The following is a 22,051-nucleotide window of genomic DNA, read 5'->3' as shown; positions in this document are numbered from 1 at the left end:
AAATGCTTTGATAAATTCTTATCACATTTTGTTTTGGAAACAAATTCCGCAACCGTTTTCTTTAAACGATTACTCTAATTTTAAAATAAAGCATAAACAAACCGGTCTTTTCTGGCCGAGAAATTGGGGATGTCACATAAACTCACCAGCTTAAATGCTGATATACTCTTTTAAAACTACTTGTATTTCTCAGGAATTTAGTAAAACAGGTAAACAAACAGCTTTTGAAGAAGGGATGTTGTGGCGTCAGTTTAGTTTCATTTTGACATCATATTGTAATTTGTTTTGAAATAAGTACCTTTCAACAATGTAAACTTTTAAATTGTATATATGATGGTTGTATTACTTTCTTTACTATGTATTCAGTTGTTACGATACTACATGAAGTCATCCACCCTCGAACGATTCCGCCTTTCTGGTTTGGGGGTGTGACACAAAATACCTAGTGTAATGACGTAACTGAGTGCCATAATGGCCAGACACGTCGCTACAAAAAACGAAGCGACAGTTGAATCAAGAATCGACATGTGTACCGACCAGTTGAGTCAAGAATGTCATAGCTAGCCTAGCAACGCTACGATTACTAGACTAGGGGACTTGATGACGTGCCGCAGTAAGCACGGAAGATTCGCACCCAGGCGCAGTAGGAGATAATGATGTGCCTCTGCGAGCATGAAAGGGTTGCGCCTAACCACAGCAGAAAACACCCCAAGGTGTAGCGTGCCCGACCGACCGAACCTACCTCAATCTAGGGCTCGCCAGAGCCCCTTATAGCAGGACGCTCCCTAAGAAAGGCTCAGCCCCACCTAGGATGACTTTTGCTCCAAGATAAACACAATGGTCAAGCGACAAAGCAGATGCTTAGGGAACTACCGCCGCAACCAATCGTTGGCCCTAACATATTCAAGAGCTACTGGGTTTTAGCCATAAGAACATCCTATGTGCTCATGCAACCCTAATGCTTGGATCTAGGTTTCTCTATTATACATGCTATTAATCCAAGACTTTAAACCCTAGATCTAGCATATGATAATGAATATTACCATAATAATGGGTTTAAGACATTACCTTGATTGTTATGTAGCAATAACAATCACAATTCCACCTTGTAATGACTTTAGAAAGCTTAGAGTCACAAATGTTACTTCCTTGATTGGTGGAGGGTCGTTAGCCGAACGGGTAGGATAGGGAAATCCTCTCTTCATTAATAAGTATAATGAAAATATATAAAGTAACTAAACGTTTTTTTCAAAATTCCCAATCCTAGTTACTTTAGGCAAAAGTGAATTCATGCAATCCCATGAAATTACACTTTGCACCCTTGCTAAGAAGTTAGTGGAGCATGTGTGGTTAACCGGAACACTAATTGGTTCTAAGCAAAGGTGGCAAAGGGTGACTCATTGTTTGTCATAGTATGATGGAGCGTGTGTGGCTAACCGGAAAATCGAATTGGTGGTTGTTACAATAAGGGCACCATGTATATTTGCATGGTTATTCACACCCGCTTTGTGATCCTCGACATCCCAGTCACAAACAAGAAGGGCATATCGAGATTTAAACATGCCATTGAAAAGTTCAATGAATCTCAAGAAATCTAGGAATTCTCAACACATTTGAAACATAAATCTTATGTTTTTCATGGTGAAGAATTAGTGAATCGTCATTCACTTACCTCCAAATTATTTGCATGTTGGATTACAGCATCCCTTTTCTAATGTGTAAATAATGTTGTTGGATCCTAGCCCTAATTTCTCATTTTGGTTGTTTAATTAGGGATTCAATTCTAATCAAACTTTTCCCTTTCTATTTGCAGATGTGTAACGCAAACGAAAACAACACTGCTGCTGGATCACTCTCGCTAATGAGCCTATGTCAAAACGTGACATTCGACAGATCGAATTTCAACGAATGGATAAGATACATTCACATGATTTTTTCGCTACGAGGACAAAGAATATGTCCTCGACGAGAAGCTTGAAAAGATCAATCCGGAAATTGCTACTCCCGAAGAAATGGCCGTCTTTGAGACCCATGAGCGTGATGCAACGAAAGTCCATTGCATTATGCTGGCCACTATGAATCTTGAACTCCAAAATTCCTATGAGGACATGTATCCCTATGAAATGCACCAAGATTTGCTAGAGAGGTACCACCAAAGCGTAAGGCAAGAGCGCTACGATATCATTACTAACATGATCACCACTAAGATGGGAAGTGGAGAATCCCTAACCTCGCATTTGCAAAAGATGCAAAGGTATGTTGATCGTCTTCGCAAGTTAACTGTTAACTTTGGGTAAGACTTGGCCATCAACATCATTCTCCACTCCTTGCCCTCGTGCTACAACCAATTTAGGATGACCTACCACATGAACAAAGAAGAAATCACCCTAAGCAAACTCCAAGGACTGCTGAGAGCAACCTCAAGGACAAATCTATTGCACCAACTCCCACTCCACCCGATGCTCCTGTTTTGGCCATTGGGAAAAGGAAGGGAAAAAAGAGGAAGGCTCCTTCAAAGAGCCACCACAAGGGAAATTCCCAAGATGGTTCCTCCACTAGTGGAATGAAAGTCGGCCCCGCTAAGCCCAACTCAAACCCTAAAGAGGCAGAATGTCACCACTGCCACAAAATAGGTCACTGGAAGAGAAGCTGCCCGGAATACCTGCAAGCCATCAAGGATGGGAACATCAAGTCGTCTTTCGTAGGTATTTACACAATTAAATCTAATGATTCATCATGTACTATTTCTTGGGTTCTTGATACAGGATGTGGTTTTCACATATGTTCTGATTTGCAGGGACTAACAAGAAATAGAGATGTGGAGCTTGGAAGAATAAATCTAATCATGGGAAACATAAGAACGTCGCCTGCCACCGAGATTGGTGTGTATTCTTTAGTTCTTCGTAATGGATTAGGTTTAAATTTAGATAATTTTTTCTACTCGCCAGATATGGTAAGAAACATCATTTCATTTCATGGTTTGTTTAGACAAGGGTTTAGATATTCGTTTGATAATGAGAAAGGTTCAATTTATGCTTATCTAAATGGTGTCTTATATTTTGAAGCATTGTAATGAAATTTATGAAATTGTTATGGTTGTAGATAACTTAGGAAATGATGTGTTTTGTGTGGATTCTTCCAATGGTTTGGATAAAGCATGCTTGTGGCATTATCATCTTGGACATGTCAACAAGAAACGTATAGCCTAACTCCAAAAGGATGGAGTGTTGGAGTCATTTGACCTTAGGGACGATGACGTGTGCGAGTCTTGTTTACTTGGAAAGATGACCAAGTCACCCTTCACTGGAACGTGTGAAAGGGGTGAGGGTCTATTGGATCTCATACATACCGATGTATGTGGACCCTTTAGATCCACCATAAGTGACGCGAACGCTTCTATGTGACTTTCACCGATGATTATAGTAGATATGGGTGTATTTACTTAATTAAGCATAAGTCGGAAACCTTTGAAAAGTTCAATGAGTTTAAACAAGAAGTGGAGAATCAATTAGGTAGGAAAATCAAGATGCTTCGATCCGATTGAGCAAGAGAGTACCTAAGTCTTGAATTCCACGACTATCTCAAGGAATGCAGAATAGTTTCGCAATTGACACCGCCTAGGACACCGTAGCTGAATGGTGTGGCTGAGATGTGTAATCGAACCTTGTTGGACATGGTTCGTTCCATGATGAGTCGTATTTTACTACCCATCTCATTCTGGGGGTATGCCTTACAAACTGCCGCCCATATCCTTAACTTAGTCCCTACAAAGAAGGTTACCAAAACACCTCACGAGATGTGGACAGGGAAAGCTCCCTCATTGGTACATATCAAGGTTTGGGGTTGCGAGGCTTTCGTAAGATGAGAGACTCACGAAAAGCTCAAACCTCGTAGTGAGCGATGTATTTTCATCGGCTACCTGCAGAAATCCTTTGGGTATCTCTTTTATAGGCCAAGTGACAATGTTGCGAGGAGATGGGTTTTCCGAGAGAGAGAGAAAGAGAGAGAGAGAGAGAGAGAGAGAGAGAGAGAGAGAGAGAACTCATAGACCAAGGAGACAATAGGAGGCAAATCGATATTGAAGAGATTCAAGAGTCGAGCGATGAAGGAACCTCTAACGTTGGCGCTCAACCCGAGGAGGAAACTCCGGTTGAACCGATTAACGAATCCTTACCTCTTAGACGTTCCGAAAGAGTTAGAGTTCAACCCCAGTTGTATGGTTTTCATATTACTACCTAAGGGGACACATATATTAGTGATAGTACACTAGTAAATCTAGATGAACCTAACAGCTATAAGGAAGCCATGGCAGACCAGGAGTCTGCGAAATGGAAGGAGGCGATTGTCAGCGAGATTCAGTCCATGTATGACAACCAAGTTTGGAATTTGGTTGACAATGTGCCCGGACGTAAGACGGTTGGGTGCAAGTGGATCTTCAAGAACAAGACAGACATGGATGGGAATGTGCACACATATAAGGCACGATTGGTTGCGAAAGGCTTTACTCAATCTCCCGGAGTTGACTCTGACGTGACCTTCTCACCAGTTGCTAAAATTAAGTCTATTAGGGTGATGCTAGCCATTGCTGCATTACATGATTATGAAATATGGAAAATGGATGTCAAAACCGGTTTCCTTAATGTGAAGTTGGCTGAGGTTGTGTACATGGCTCAGCCAGAGGGTTTTGTCGATGCGAAGCATCCCAATAGAGTGTGCAAGCTTCAGAAGTCCATTTATGGACTTAAACAAGCATCTCATAGATGGAATCTTTGCTTTGATGAGAAAGTCAAAGAGTTTGGATTTGTAGGAAGAAAAGATGAATCATGTGTATATGTCAAAGCTAGTGGGAGTATAGTTAGTTTTGTCGTGTTATATGTCGATGACATACTACTCATAGGAAACGACATCCCAACACTGCAGGAAGTTAAGTCCTGGCTCGGGAAGTGTTTCGCTATGAAGGACCTCGGAGTGGCTTCCTATATTTTGGGAATAAGGATAGTGAGAGACTGAAGTAAGAGGCTAATTGGACTTAGTCAGAATACTTACTTGGACAAGGTACTAAAACGTTTTTAGTATGGAGAACTCGAAGAAGGGAGAACTACCAATCCAAAGTAATGCCAAGTTGAGTAAGACTCAAAGTCCGAGTACCGAAGCCGAGATAGCAGAGATGAACCGAGTACCTTAAGTTTCCGTTGTTGGCTCAATCATGTATGCTATGACTTGTACTCACCCTGATGTGGACTTTGCTTTGAGCATGGTCAGTAGATATCAAGGGAACCCAGGCAGAGCACATTATACCGCAGTCAAGAATATCCTTAAGTACCTTCGGAGGACCAAGGAATGGTTTCTGGTTCTCGGAGGGAGTGATGACTTAAAGGTGCGAGGGTATAATGACGCCAGTTTCCAGACCGACAGGGACAACTACGGTTCGCAGTTGGGCTGGGTCTTTACCCTTAATGGAGGAGCAGTGACATGGAAAAGTTCCAATCAAGAAACCATAGCTGATTCAACATGTGAATCAGAGTACATTGCAGCGAGTGAAGCATCAAAGGAGGAAATATGGCTGAAGAACTTCATTGGAGACCTTGGAGTTGTACCTGCCATAACGGAGCCTATGGAAATTTTATGTGATAATGAAGGAGCGGTTGCCTTGACCAAGGAACTGAGGGATCATGGTAGATCTCGACATATCGACAGAAAATATCACTTTATTAGACATCGGGTAGAAGAAGGAATCCTCGTAGTTAAGAGGATATCGTCAAAGGAGAACCCAGCAGATCCGATTATGAAGGGACTAAGTAGGGTTAAGCATTTGCAGCACGCTAGGAGCATTGGGTTGAAGCACGATGTTAGTTTGGATTAGATAGTTTAGAATTGAGTAATAGATATTTGTAATTGATATTTGTAATTGATATTTGATGATTAAATAAAGGAGTGTTATTTATTTGTATAGCTACTATCTTATGTTAATTGGTTGACTATTATTTTGCTTTGCATGTTTTGACTTCCTGAATAATTGAGTTAATTAAGAATAATCGAATTATTTAAAGGATCCACAGTCGTTCATATGTTGGACGTAGGTATGAAAGAAGACTGTCATAAATTGGTGTGTAGATTGTCTAAATGGTATTAGACATAAAAAAGGTTTGTTACAACATTCATGAGTGCTTATAAATAAGTTTTGAGCATTGGAATAAACCCGTACTTGCTGGAATCACTTCATGGAATGTATCACGAGTGATCGCAAGATGATAATATCATATGGTCTTAAAACCATGATATATGGTTTATTGTTTGCTAATTGATTGTACATTGATAATGCAAAACCGCATTAGTAAATTGATGTCATAAAACGCATTGTTGTGTATAATTGATTAGTGAGTAGTAAATGCATATAAGTTGAAGTTTATCTATTTCTCTTATCCTTAGAGTATAAAAGCGATATCAGGGCCCCTCGATGATTTTGATTTGACTCATGTGTCGGGCCCGGTCAGGACTGAATTGATGTGTTCAATTAAGTTCTATGTCAAATGAATCTGAGATCGAGAAACTAGTTGCTGGACAATGAGTATGACTATGTTCCATGAGATTGTCCGCACGATATCTAAAATAGAGGACTATACGATCCCTTATCTAAAGGAAAGGTTACTGATAAGATCAGAGTTCGACAGCGTCTTTGAGAGCTATGATTGCTAATCGAGTTTTACTTACATTTGTGGTTACTAGACTTATCCAACTGGGAGACTGTTGGATTGGTGTCTAAGCCCGTAACCATATTTGGTAAGTACTTGACCCGGTTGTGCATGGTCCTTTTGGGTTGCCTTCACCAAAACAACTTCACTGGAGAAATAATAGAGAAAGAGGAATCAGAACCAATTCAGTTGGATCCGAACACGTACCAACTGAATTCCACAATCAATCATCGCCCCATTAGGGCTCAACGAATCCATCCCCACAATGACTTTGCTCTCATGAAGGGGAATCAGAACCAATTCAGTTGGATACTACTCTCTAAATAACTCCAAGTTACATCCCCGGTGAACCCTCAATACTTGTACCGTACGGTTATCATCAATCTCACCCTCTAAAGGGTGATCCAACTCTCTCGGAGCCTCGCTAAACCTCTTGCTAAATGCAAGAGATACAGTAGATCGGGAAGCCCCTGAATCAGACAATACTAAGGCAATGATACCGTTTGCAAGGAACAATCCTAAAACAAAACATAAAAATATAAGTAGAGAAATTAATGTAAATAAAGAGTTAAGGAGAAGAGACATACCCGTCACCACATCTGGTGCTGCAGGAGCCTCTTCGGCTGTTAGATGAAAAACCTTACTCCTCATAAAAGGTGTATCCGCCTTGCCCTGGCCACCATTAGTAATCCATAAAGTTGCTGAAGTGGGTGCTACCACCGGTCTTCCTAATGCTAAACTCGGGTAGTTGGCCTTCTTATGACCCCTCTGATTGCAATGAAAACAAATCAGATCAGATACCTATGTGGTAATCATACCAGTACAATACCTGCAAAAGTGCCCTGACTTTCCGCACTTATAGCAACCCGAACCACCCACCCCGTAGGCTCCATCATGAGTCTTGTTGCACTTGTCACAGTAGCCCCAACCTCGCTGGTCCCTCGATATAGAATCAAATCCTTTGGGTTTCTTCTCCGAAATGTCAGTCATCTGACTCTGCTCTGCCATCCTCTTGCCAAGGTGATCCAAATAAATCTCTCACTCTCTGGCCCTAACTATCATGTCATCCAATGTCGAATAGGAAGAAAAGCCAACAAACTCCCGAATATCTGATCTCAACATATCGTAGTACCGAATCCTCCGCATCTCCTCATTTACGACATACTGGGGTACCAATAGAGCTCTCTATTGGAACTTGGTGGTGATCTCTGCTACAGTCTCAGTCATCAGTCGCATATCTAGGACCTCCCTATCTGGCTGTTGCACCTCAAGAATTGGTGTAAAATATGCTTTGAATCGGGTCACAAAATCTGGCGAAGACATGGCTTGAATGGATAGGGTTTCCAGAGTATAGCTAACCTCCTCCCACCAATCCCGAGCTTACCCCCTCATACATCCCCTAATGAATCAAACCTTCGACCCCTAGTAAAAAAAGCTCGTCATCTGGACACACTCAATATCTGCTAGCCAATGCCTAGTGGTAATGGGGTCCTTCACCCTAAAGAAATTTGGCGCCCCACATCACCTTAAATCCTTGAAGGAGAGAGTGTGGGCCCCAAACGGTTAGCGGCCAGGTCGGCCATGAAAATCCATAGGCGATCCTCCATCAGCTCGATGATACTTTCCTTGATTGACCTAAACATCATCGGGGTCTCATAAAGAACACCTCTTGAAATCTAAGAAGGAATGAACTCATGTAAAACCTCATCAATTGGTTCGATCCCGATGCCCAAACCAGACCTAGATCCTCAACCTCCTACTCCAAAACATGTCACTGCCATAGTGAAACATATCCACACAAACAATTAACAACATACAAAGAGGTTCATACTCTCGAGCTTCCTAGACTCATCGTGGTCTTCTTGATCTCGGGTATAAATCTTGTGCTTCTAGTAGTACATGCCCAATACTACCTCCCGCACCTATTTATACCCTCCTCAAGGACTACTCTGATTCCTCCAAGTAACTCTCATCCCATCTAATACTCCTCTCCTATCATTAAGTGTCCTAAGAACCAAGACATAATGCATGAACTCCATAGGATTCCTTTCTCTCTCCACTCTTTGCTATCAGCTGCAAAAGGAGTTTTCACCAATATCATCTAACTATCACATGAATATAACTACATACCATTGGTATTAGATAGTCCTTTGAACGAACGGTCCCACAATACAATAGTTAGACTTAAACAATAGTTTCACATTAGAGTTAAACCTACCCTTCTAAAATTATCTAATCCAAGTAATATGTTATCAAACCCATTCATCCACTAGTCAACTGGTACTAATAATGTCTCCTACAAACATAAAGCATGCATCATCCGAGCATCAAACAATTCAAGCCATCACATAACCTAAATAGGCCATCCTGTCAAGTAACTGATCTCATACTACCATGCAGATCTATAAGCTCATACAATAGGCATATAAAGGCATCTATCCTAGCATACTATCATGCAATCCTAAGCAGATCCTTAGCTCTAGTCTAGCATGCGATTTACATATTCACAACATAACATAAAACGTGTATGAGTATTTTGGAAAACTTACTTGAGCTTGGTTGATTGCACGCATCACACCACCTTCTTTTATTTGGGAATTCGTATTAAATATTTATGTTTATGAAAGACTTACCAAATCCTCGATTTGAGTTCAGATATACCTGAGAGTATGTCCGAATGCCTCAAGCCAACGCTCTGATACAAACTTGTAACATCCCAAATATTCAATTACAGATTTTGCATTTAAATTCATATCAATCGTATGATAATTATATTAAAAAAGTCGAGAGTATATCATAATAACATAATATCAGAGTACAAAATCCCAAAATCATGTGATGGGGGAAAAGAATAGGTCGATGTGGTGTGGTCAGGCCAGACCCTTCCCTTTAGAGTTTGTAGTACCTGAAAATCATAGGTGGAGGCGGTGTCATACATATGCTCCAGATGGCCAACTTCCAATTTGAGGTCTTAATCAGTAAAGACCTAAGGTCTAATTTTAGATCCGAGCTTAATAGAGTGTCTTAAGCCATAAAGTTGCAAACTTTATGCTTTTGCATTTCTTAAATGGGCCAAATCTTTAACTAACCTCATGAACCCAACTTCAACCCTTGAATGATTGAACTTAATCCATCAAGACTTCATTTTTATTCTCAAGGGATATCAAAGACACTAGGATCTAACATTATTTTCTCCAGAAGTAGCTTATACTCTCAAGAACCACCATATGGACCATAATATTAGGAATATAAGCCCTAGACTAAAACTAACACATGGAATCATCAAGTTACGAGGGTTTTAGCTTCAATAAACTAGAAATGGTGAGAAACCTATGGATCTACAAACTCTTGCTAGACCAATGCTTCTTCACAAACCTCCTTCTTATTCACTAAGCACCCATACACATAAAACACCCATACAAGCTCTAACAAAGAAAAAAAGGATTTGGGCTTCGAGATATTGTTTAAGAGGCAAATGATGCTTATCATGTAAAGAGGGAGAATGAATTAATGTGTTTATATAGGTTGCAAACACTAAAAATAAGGGTTTGCCCCTGGCTTGCATACGCCCCGCGTATGCATGAATATGACCAACGTACGCAAGTGACACCCCCGATCCGCTCATGCATGGGAGTATATCGTACACACCGTGTGCACACTCAACGTACTCCGGTCTAGTCCAAGGGTAAAAGTTGTTTTAAAGTAATGGTTTTACCTGACGATTCCGAGCTTTATATATATATATATATATATATATATATATATATATATATATATATATATATATATATATATATATATATATATATATATATATATATATATATATATATATATATGGGTGATGTACTTGATCTAAGCATATATTAGTTTTATAATAGTTTATGATGTAATTTAATTTAACATAAGTCAAATATGATGTTAAAGAAAAATCTATAATTACGAATACTAAAACATATTATTATACTAATTGTGAGACCTGTGTAATTGATAATTAAAAGAAGTTAAATATAAAAGCTTACACATTAAACAATTTTAAATTAAAGTTTTAAAATAAATACAATCGAAATTATATATAAGTAAGTACTTCAATCTATATTAATAACAAACTATGGTCATATTATAAAGAACTGTTCTAAATCACAAATTTCTAGAGACTTTTTTGAATTCAACATTAGATGTTATATTGCTAAGTTTATTGTCATTGTCTAAAATTACTATTTTATATCCATCTATGCTTTTAACTCTGGACAATGCAACGTATAACTATCTGTGAGTGAACACTATTTGTCTAAAAAGTAACCCCACCTTTGATACGATTGTCCTTGAGTCTTGTGTATTGTCTTTGCAAAACATAAAACAAATGAAAATTGTTTCTTTGAAATGTGAAATAAATCATTTTATCTAAAGGTATCAAAGACATTTTTGGAATAAATATGGTTTACTATGTCGATATTTTCTTTGCTTTTATATAATGCTTACCCAATGCTATAACCCATAGCCTCATTCCATTACGCAAACCGCAACTCATCCCTAAGCCCATCGAGAATTATGTTACTAAAAAAGAACCTAAAAATTATATTACAAAGAGTTAAACCTAGGAAAGATATGTGATTACCTATTCAAAACATACCTTACACAAAAATCGCGCGGAGGGATCTTTGTTTGCTTGTTCAAGATGAAATTATTACAAACTCACTACAAACTCTTGCTGCTCATGTGTCTTGTTCAAAAAATCAAAAACATACAATCATGAAATAAATTTGTGTGGGAAATTGACATTAAATCATTTCATGTATTTTTTTGTAAGTACTATCCCCATAAACACTCCTCACTTCTATAGTATACGATCTCACGTTATCTACTAAAGATAACTAACCTGATTGACTTTCAATGTCAAAATTGATTCAGTAAAACAAATGACTCTTCATTATAGAAACAATGCACATACACGCATAAAAAACCTTGTCTTAATTTGAAACTTAAAGTCCATATCTTCTAGTAAATATTTAAAGTAAATTAAATTAAAATATTAAAAAAAAAAATTCGCATCGAACCTTTAGTAATATTAATTCGCTATGAACATTAAGGTGCTGTTTGTTTTTTCGAAGCGAAAATTCATGAAGTCTGCAAACCATCTCTGCAATCCTCTGTAGCAGAAGAGGTGGAACAAACGGCTGCAACCTATAATAAGAAGCATGTTTGTTTTTTAACATCTGCAGACTGCTGCGGTAAACTAAAATTTAAATAAACTAATTTTATAAACTGAAATAATTGTCAACATTGAAATTTAATAATTCTAGTCTTAAAACATTGAAATAATAATAACAATAACATGTAAAAAACAAAAATATAAAACTTTTTTTAAAAAAAAAACATTAAAAAATGTAAAAGAAGCTAATAGTTTTATTCTAGAAAAAAAAAACTAATTTAAAAAAAAGCATTAAAAAAGAAAATAATAAAAAATTTAAGAAAGTATTGCAAACGTTGTCTACAAAGTTCGTAAAAAATTACACACATTAAAAAAAATGTAACTGAAATTGAAAATATTATTAATAAAACGGTAAAAAAAATTTTAAAAAAAAAAATTAAAAAAATCGTGGAAATTATATAAATAAATTGTATCACATCCGTAAATAAAAATTTAAGAAAATCAAAGTTTAAAAAAAAAAAAAAAAGAAATTACAAAAAAAGTTATACAAAAATTCTTAAAAAAACACTTAGAAAAAATGCAAGCTGAAGAGGTTAGAAGAGGCAAGTCAAGTGCTGCGCCACGCAGCACACGCGCAGAGGTTTTGTAGTCTGAAGTCTTCCAAAAAACAAACTGCTGCGAGAGGGAAAGTGTTGCGCGTGTGCTGCGCCGCGCAACAATAAGTGGTTTGAAGAGGTTTTATAGAAAAACAAACAGCACCTAACTATTTTAGTTATCATCATACAATGAATTAGAACGCAAACGGGCAACAAGTTGCGCCGCTAAACCATTTTATACGGTAAAACCAATTCTTTTGAAAACTACATCCATAGATCTAGGGGATATAACATGGCTATGCATGATCCATCGTAGTCTACTAAGAAGCTCCACTGCATCCGGCGCAAGGAAACCAAACGTATAAAATAAATAAAGGTTTAAAATAAAAATTAAAAAAAGGATGCTATTAAGAACCGGTTAAGATCTTCAAATTCTCCATGCATGCATGGGAACCTCTTCACCGTTCATGGCATCCAAATTAAGTTCTTTGTTTCTTTATTAGTTTGAGATTCTATTGAGTAAACGGCTTCTATGTTAAGTAATATCTAGGTTTAGTTTATATTGTATAAACTATTTCTACGAACTGTAAACAAATTTACTTTATGTGTAACAATTTCTGAAATGGAAATGGCAACTTGCATGTGCATGAGATATTTGATAATGGAAGCAACCAACAAATATATTAGTTTTGAAATGAAAACAGATTCGGTAAACAGGGTAATTAAATTTCTTCAACTTTATAATGGATCCCAATTGACTTTCTTTCTCATCTTGCATTTCTTAGTTATTTGGTTGCGAATGAACGACAGGAACAAGCTGCAAAGGTGCTTTTAGGGTAGTGGTGATGCCATGAGACTCTTCCATGTTGATATCTTTTGGCTCCATTCCTTGTGGAAGTTCCCAATCAAAATGATACAATAATTCAAATAGGGTAGTTTCAATTGAATTTGTTCCAAAAGTAATCCCAGGGCACATTCTCCTTCCTGACCCAAATGGAATAAACTCATAATCATTTCCAATGAAGTCAATACAACTGTTTTCAAATCTTTCAGGTATGAAGCTCTCAGGGTCCTCCCAATATTCAGGATCGAGTGCACATGCAAAAGCATTTACCACCACTTTCGTTTTTGCCGGTATATCATAGTCATCGATCTTGCACTGTTGTCTACACTCTCGAGGAACTAACAATGGAGCTGGTGGATGCAATCTCAATGTTTCCTTGATCACTAACTTCAAGTAAGGATAAGTGTTAGTGCCATTTTTAGTGAAAGTTACCTTTTGTCTTGATGTTTCCCTTATTTGTTCTTGCGCTTTCTTTAGCACGCTTTGGTTTCTCATCATTTCTGCCATTGCCCACATGATAGTCGCAGAAGATGTGTCTGTTCCAGCGACGAACATGTCCTTTAAAAATGCAAACGTAATTATGTGTATTAGTTAAATGGAAGATGTGTGAATATTCATAGAGCAATCTCATTGTTGAACCTCTTTTGGAAAAGTCTTATGTTGTATTGTGTGTGGAATACATAAACCTCGAAACTTTGTGGTCGTATCTTCACTTCCTATACACTTATATATTTATTTATTTTTGAAACGACAAGTATCTAACCAGTAAGCACAAGTGGTCAATATTTGACCATAATGCGGCAGTTATTGTTTATATTTTAATCTGTACTTTATATATATATATATATATATATATATATATATATATATATATATATATATATATATATATATATCGATCGCAAAATTAAAAAATAAAAAATAAAATAAAATAAATAATAAAAAATGTTGATAAGATTGTTTTAAATGCTTTTATTTAATCAGAAACATATAGAATTCGTCAATTTATTTATTTTTGAAACGACAAGTATCTAAACAGTAAGCACAAGTGGTCAATATTTGACCATAATGCGGCAGTTATTGTTTATATTTTAATCTGTATATATATATATATATATATATATATATATATATATATATATATATATATATATATATCGATCGCAAAATTAAAAAATAAAAAATAAAATAAAATAAATAATAAAAAATGTTGACAAGATTGTTTTAAATGCTTTTATTTAATCAGAAACATATAGAATTCGTCAATTATAAATATTTTATCTAATTACGGAAGATGTTTATTTTCTTTGTCAATATTATTAAAATGGATAATATTTATTATACGTATCATTATTAGCCAGTTGATAAGTTATTTTATGATATCTTTAATGGAGATGCCAGGGTGTGAGAACTCAGACTGATCTATTTGTTGAAACAGAAAAAAATTATATACGTATCATTTTAAACATGCTGGTAATATTGTTTTAATGCTATACATAGTTTGTTATAAATATCACATATATTATGGTATATATGTATTCACAGTAAAATAAACTTACATATTAAAACATTAAAATATATAAATATTAGAAAAAAGATATAATTAAGAATTTCTAAATAAAATTAAGGCCCGTGAATCCAAATTCAACGAAATACATGATTGTATTTAATTATCAATATAGCTAGTTTATAAGTTATTTTATTGTAATTTACCGTTTGATAAACCATTAGGTCATCCACAATGAGAATTGTATAGGGTTTAATAAATTAAATGTGAATATGATATAGAGAAGAAAGAGTATGGAGTTGAATGGGGATACAATCGGTGCAATAGAATTATAATAAAAGTTTATGAATTTTTTAAGAATTAAAACGAATGTATGCATTTTCTTTTCTACTTGACAATCCATAGAACTTTCCATGTGTTTAATCCATTGGAGAGGACCTAAATAGTTTATCGTAGTTTATAAAATAGCTTATAAGTAATGTTATTGATAAGCTAAATTGATATGGTTTATTAATAAGTTGACCTATAACTTATTTTGCCAAAAATTTGTATATTTTTATGGTTTCATACTACTACCTAAAGCATTTCATTATGATACATAACTTTTTGAACTTGTTTACATGCAATTTAAAACAGATGAGGGACTCACGCAGTGGGTTGGAAGAATTTATGGGAGGTATGGACGGTACCTCCAAGGAACCATCACTTCCTAAGCGGGCTAAGTGTGGCGGCTTGGATGGCCATCATACGATTACGCGATTTCCTTAAACCGATTCCATCATTTTCAATTCACAATATTCATTTGTACATTATGCATTTATGTTTGTATGTAAATTATTTTGTATGTTTTTAAACTTAGTTTTATATGTTTTTAAAAGATTTTGTAAATTAGTTTTGTATAATTTTAATTTAAAATAAAAAAATTGAATAAGTTAATTGGATACGAAAAATAAAGAAAGACAAAAGGGAGTGGTTTAGAACTTAGAAGTGAGATTCCTCCTCCCTAAAATGTTATACGAGGAATATAATTGTATATTTCAATGAAAAATATAACTTCTTATAGTACTTACTAAAAGAACGGCTTTGATATTGTCCAAGGTGATTGGGAACTGAACTTCTTCTTCTTCCTTAATCCTTAATAAAACGTCGACCAAGCGTTCATCTGATCTCTCCATCCCAGCATTACGCTTACCTTTTCGATCCTCCAAAGCATCTTCCAACACCTTGTCAAGCTGTTTGTGTATCTTTAATCGCTTTGACTTGATCCCTAATACCACGTTTACGAACTTAAGTCGAGGAAAAAATTCTCCCACATTGACAGCTCCAGATGTCAACAACAAGTCTTTTATTAACTGTATCAACACAATTTGATCTTGAGCTTTGTAGTCATTTCCAAAAGTAGCCCTGCAAATTACATAATTTTTTTTTTTTTTTAACAGAAATATATTAATACAAAAACGTCCAGCGAGAGGTGAAATTTATATGTAAAAACATCTACTCATTACCTGCAAATTATGTTGTTGATCAACCCAACGATCATCTCAGTAAAGTTGACCACAGAACCACTTGAAGATCGTAGAGAATCACAAAGGCGATCAAGCTCTTCGTCTCTCAGGGAACCAAAAGATTTCACCTTTTTCTCACTAAGGAGTTGAAGGATGCAAATCTTTTTCATCTGCCTCCAGTAATCACCATATGGCGCAGATGCGATATCAGTGCGATTATAATAAAAGATCTTGGTGTATTCTGACTTTGGTCGATCAGCAAATATGATATCATGAGTTTTCAATATTTCTTTAGCCACTCGAGGCGATGAAAAAACGATTGTTGAGACATTACCAAGTTTCAAGTGCATGATTGGTCCATATTTCTTGGCCAAATCTCTGAGAGCTCGATGTGGAACTGAACCAGCGAGTTGGTGTATGTTCCCGATTACGGGTAAGGTTGGTGGGCCTGGTGGTAAGTTTAGGGTTGTGGAATGCTTTGTCTTTTTGAAAGCCATGTAACAAACGAGCATTAGTGAAGCAAGTATGAATGTGATGATGGTTTGGGTAAGCATCTCTAGATTTAGGATCGTCATAGCAAAGTGAAGTGTTTGGTTTGATCTTCTTTCTCCTCGCAATATCATTAATAATATAGGCGAATCTATATGTGAGGATGTTGTGAAGACCCACTTTTTAAATTTACTTACAATTTATAAATATAAAAAAAAAAATACTAACAATAATTGTATTTCTATTATATAATATTACTAGATTAAAACTCATCGAACCCCGTGTATTAATTTTAAATAGAATTAAAATCTGATGAAATCTGTTTTAAAAAGAAAATAAATAATATTCATAATGACTAACTAAATATTTAGAATAAAAAAAATATCAAAATCATAATAACTAACTAATATTTAAAATTATATATTGTTTAATTTAAAAATTAATATCGAACTTAAAAAAAGAACATATATTTTTTTATTTTAGAATGTCTTTCATTTTCTTCACTATAGTTTTCTTGGCTTAATGTCATTTTGTAAAAATATGGGTTAAATATTTAATATGTTAAACATAAAATTAATGTATAAACATATATAAATAACGAAAAATAAGGAAAACGAATTTGTTAAGAATAATTGTAACATGAATTAATTAACAATTGCAACTTAAATTGTAACTAAAAATTTTAGAAACAAAATAAAATATTTAAGTAGATACTTTCTTATAAATACACAATTATATATAATATTTGACAAAAAAAATGATTGATAACTTAAATTAAACATAACTTTTAATTAATTATAATTCAACATTAAGGAATGAGAGACTAAAAAACTTATATAGTTATGAACATTTAAATTTACCTTTTGTTTTACTTTTTAAAATTGTTTAAAGATGAATTGTATATTCATAGAAATAAAAAAGTAAAATTGTTTAAAGATGAATTGTATATTCATAGAAATAAATAAACAAATAAAGAATTAATAAAGAAAAGTTAAAAGAGTTAACAAATAAAAAACATGGAAAAAAGATGTTTTCCACATTAAATTCTAACATTCTAAACATTTTCCCTTATTTTTTTTGGCATGATCACTAAAATATTAAGATTAGTGGTTCCATTTTAACAAATAGAACACAACGTTGATGCTGAATAAAACTCGGAACAATTGACGTAAGATCATATCTTGTTGCAAGATTATATTTTTGCACATCAAGCCTTCATTAAGAATTGATGTTATCACCTGTACCATTATCACCTAATTATGTTTTAACTTTTAAGACATGCAATTTTACTATTATTTAAAAATAAAAAAAGAAATTATTTCTATATGGAATTAATCTATTATTTTATTTTGTATAGCTTGGTAACATATGTAACCGCATCACATATAATGATTGCCACATGAGTTAACAATTCCTTTTAATTAAATTTTCTAATATAATAAGGCTATCATTTCCTTTATCAACTAAAGAATATCTTAAAACCAAGGATTATACAAATTAAAGATAACAACATCCATTTCCATCTTAGGAACCTATAGAATTAGATTATAAATTTAATTGATTAAATATCATGTCAGGCCTAATATGCATATACAAAATGCCAACTCCAAGTAAGTAATAAAAGAGGAAATTGGAGGAAGAAAAACAGATTCTATATATATGACAATTAGAGGATATATAAGCCTAACATGAAGTTCCATCATCACTAAACCTGGACATAATTAATTAAAATAAACAAAAGAAAAAAAATAGAATATGAATCAACTATATATATATGTTGATTAAAATACATTAAATAGGAAAGAGACACAAGGCACATACATGCACACTATTCTTCTTGCAGATGGTGGATATAAGCTTTTGTATTGGATTATTTTTCCTTGTGTCGACTAGTTTGATGGAAAAAACAAAGAAATTATAAGAAAAATTCTAAAATCAGGCAATAAAACCAATAGACATGCTAAACCAAAATAGGCAGATAGAAAATACATGCCCCGTCATCATCCCCATTGAGGAATGAGCCTGACATATTGGATTGATTGCAGGGTTATTTGGTGAATCTGGATTCCACCTCAAAATAACCTCTGTAGTAATTTAAAAACCTCATTTTTAATATATTACTATGTCATAGAGTAGTAGACAATAATTCATACCTCAATGGAATTAACATTACTTTTAAAATCCTTACTGTAGCTTATCATCTTTGGGTCGTAGTTTCTAGAATCATAGCATAATACTTTCAACTTTTTCCTTATCATCACCATCATTATGTTTGTAATGAACACCATCAGTCATAAGGATAAGTTTGTCATTTTGAATGATTAATAGCAAATCTTTGTCTAATTAATCTCATCATGTATCAAAGAATGCAAGAATAATACAATTAAATACATCATGCATCAAACAATCAGACTTACATCATGCCCAAAGCAAATGTTGTAGCCATTGACACTATGTTTTGAATAGATACTTAATTACCGAAAGCACAATTCCAAAGGGATAAAATAGACAACGCAATCAATTTCTCATGGTACTAACTACTAACAGTAACTATTACTCTATTCCCATGAAAACATATATTATGACCTTTGAGGTCAAATTTATAATGCCTCAAACTCAATTATCAACTTTTTATCAATTTAATCAAATTGTTCTAAAGAACATTGTAGATTTTATTGCATTTTTTATCATGTTGTACTTTGATTAGGTTTTTTGAAGAACTAAATCTTGATAGTAAGGAACTGGAGTGTGAATATTATTAAAGGGTACATTTGGATTCAGTTTAAATTTAACAATTTTCTCAAGCAACAATAAGGCATAAGCGAAAGTATAAAAGTAGGACAACTTCAAAACAAACTATTGTCCATGCTATAACTTATATGATATTTTAATTCCTTTACATTTTAAACAATCAAAACCGAGTATATTTGAGAAATTATAACTTTCGCTGTTTCGCATATTTATTTATTTTTCATTTTTGATAAGACAAAATCAAGTACTCACTATGAAATTAAACCAGAAAATATAAATGGAATAAAATCCACAAACTTAAAGCAATTTTAATTGTCTTAGACATTTCATAAAACATTTAACCTACAAACTTACAAACTAAAAGTTTCATCAAGCAAATTTAATATATTCATCACCTGTAAATTGGAAGAAGATGAATGATAATTATACTTACATCAATATTTGAAACTGACAATGGTTTCCAGATTTCGTGGATAATAGTTTTCATTACCATGTAATCTCTTCTTGTCACCTTTGAGGGCTCTACTCAACAAAAAGCTCTAATCAAAACATAATACCAAAAGAGCAACATATAAAGTAATTAAACTGCATTTTTGTAGAAACTATAAAGAGAAAGGAAGGAATAGAGATTAAGGATGCACAAGTAGATTAAAGGTGTTATGGAATTCCTAATCTTTTGTTGTCGCATTCGAAATTGATCGCGGATAATTTGGTAAATCAGTTGAAACGTCAATACATAACTTCAATTCGGAAAAAAAAAATTTGAAAGTACAATGCCATTTATTGAATACTTGTGAAGTTTTTTTCTGTAAAAGATGTAGAATTTCATGGGAAAATCAATCACATACAACAAATCAATATACTTTCATATGGAAAAACTGTTAAGAATCAAATTTTTATAAAGTACAATGACATATTCAACATATTTTTTAATGTTTCATTGATTAATTTATTTTTCAATATAAAATGCAGAAAAAGAAAAAAGATAATATGACAGAAATGTGATTGATCATAAAACTCAATGGCTAAGAGAACATATATATATATATATATATATATATACATATGCTATAAATGAGTTGGAAGTAAAACTCAATGGTAGCTTGAGAGTTTACTTAAATCAATGCGAATGGATTAGGAAAAAATCTTGATCTTTCTTAGAATTTTATCCCCTTTTATTACACCCAATGTTTGGACTGTCATAATACAGTCTGGGATCATGAATATCAATGCAATAGCTCTTATAGGAACAAAAACGTCCATTGTTGCCATTATAAGCTTGCATATGCATCTAAATTTAAGTGAAATGTTGTAGCTACAAAAAAACACAACTGTTTCAGTAAACCAATTAGAAAAATAGTCAGTCCCTAATTTTAATTTTATCCATAAGGAAAAGCCAAAATCTATGGAAGCTGGTACATATTCCTTGGTGAAAAAAAAGTAGAAAGTTGAGAGATGAAGTATGTGACCCAGTCTTCCGTTATTAGAATAACGGTAGAATACTGGAATTAATATGGATCAAACATATATCATCAAGTCAATCCCCACCCCCTCAGAAACTTAAGAAATGTCAAATTGACACAAATGCCCATGATACCACTTAAACCTGAAATCTTTATTCTTTTTCTGCCTTTAAAATGGTCTTAAGCACATAAAAATTATAATTTTTTAAGAAATTCATTGTGACGTGATAAGATTGCATAATTTTCATTTGCACATCTTTTTTACTTTCATTTCCAATTTTACTTTTATTATGAACTTCACAACAAGCTAGTGATATTGTCTCAAGCTTTTTTGACTCACTTACCAGAAAATTAGGTTGATTTAGATTAGTATTTTATATTCATCCACATACCAGATGAGTAATTTTACTAATTCCTTTTCAAATCAAATGAGTGAAATAAAAAACTTTCTTAAGAATCTAACACATCCGTACTTACTGAAACTTTGTAATTTAGTTTTAATTACAAAGAAATAAATACTTTAACTTTCTCCATAGAGAGATTCTTGTGAAAATTATGATTAGCACTGCTAAAAAGAACACTTTTATTAATGAGGAAAAGAGATATTAGGGCAGATGTGTTAATAATGAGAGACATGGAGAAATCTCAGTGAGGATGGATAGACAATAGGGTTACAAATTCAAAAGAATAAAAAGAAGAATATGAATTCACCTTCTTATAAAACCAAGACAAAAGCTTATCTGAGCCGACCATTTTGTTTCTTTGCATAAAAAAATCTAAAGGATGAAGAAGAAATGCCAGGATTCAACACCATCGAAAACACTAAACACCGCAAAATCACCATCGTACCACCCATTACTGCCACCAATCGCAACCCTTAAGCCACCACCACTACCAACTGCCGAGCACCATCAGCTTATACCTAACGCCTCCTCTATCTGAAAACAGCCGTATACCTCACTTTCTCATCTGTGTTATCATTACTGCCAGCACCACAAACCACTTGCCACTTTAATACCATTCTTTTACCACCATTGCTCAAGATGGATTTC

General features: G+C 34.2%; 1 protein-coding gene across 1 annotated transcript; it reads right to left on the bottom strand.

The window, feature by feature from the left end:
• Positions 1-13,076: 13,076 nt before the first annotated feature.
• LOC145043131 (costunolide synthase-like) lies at positions 13,077-16,895 on the bottom strand. The gene is made up of 3 exons (XM_078991691.1): positions 16,297-16,895; positions 15,862-16,195; positions 13,077-13,842 (listed from the first exon to the last, which is right to left on the bottom strand). Exons 1-3 carry the CDS (start codon positions 16,869-16,871, stop codon positions 13,222-13,224), a joined length of 1,530 nt encoding a protein of 509 aa, XP_078847817.1. The 5' UTR covers positions 16,872-16,895; the 3' UTR covers positions 13,077-13,221.
• Positions 16,896-22,051: the final 5,156 nt, after the last annotated feature.

Source organism: Lactuca saligna, chromosome 4, assembly GCF_052625555.1.
Source record: "Lactuca saligna cultivar CGN05327 chromosome 4, ASM5262555v1, whole genome shotgun sequence".
NCBI classification, from domain to species: domain Eukaryota; kingdom Viridiplantae; phylum Streptophyta; class Magnoliopsida; order Asterales; family Asteraceae; genus Lactuca; species Lactuca saligna.
This window is presented reverse-complemented; position numbering and strand designations above follow the sequence as displayed.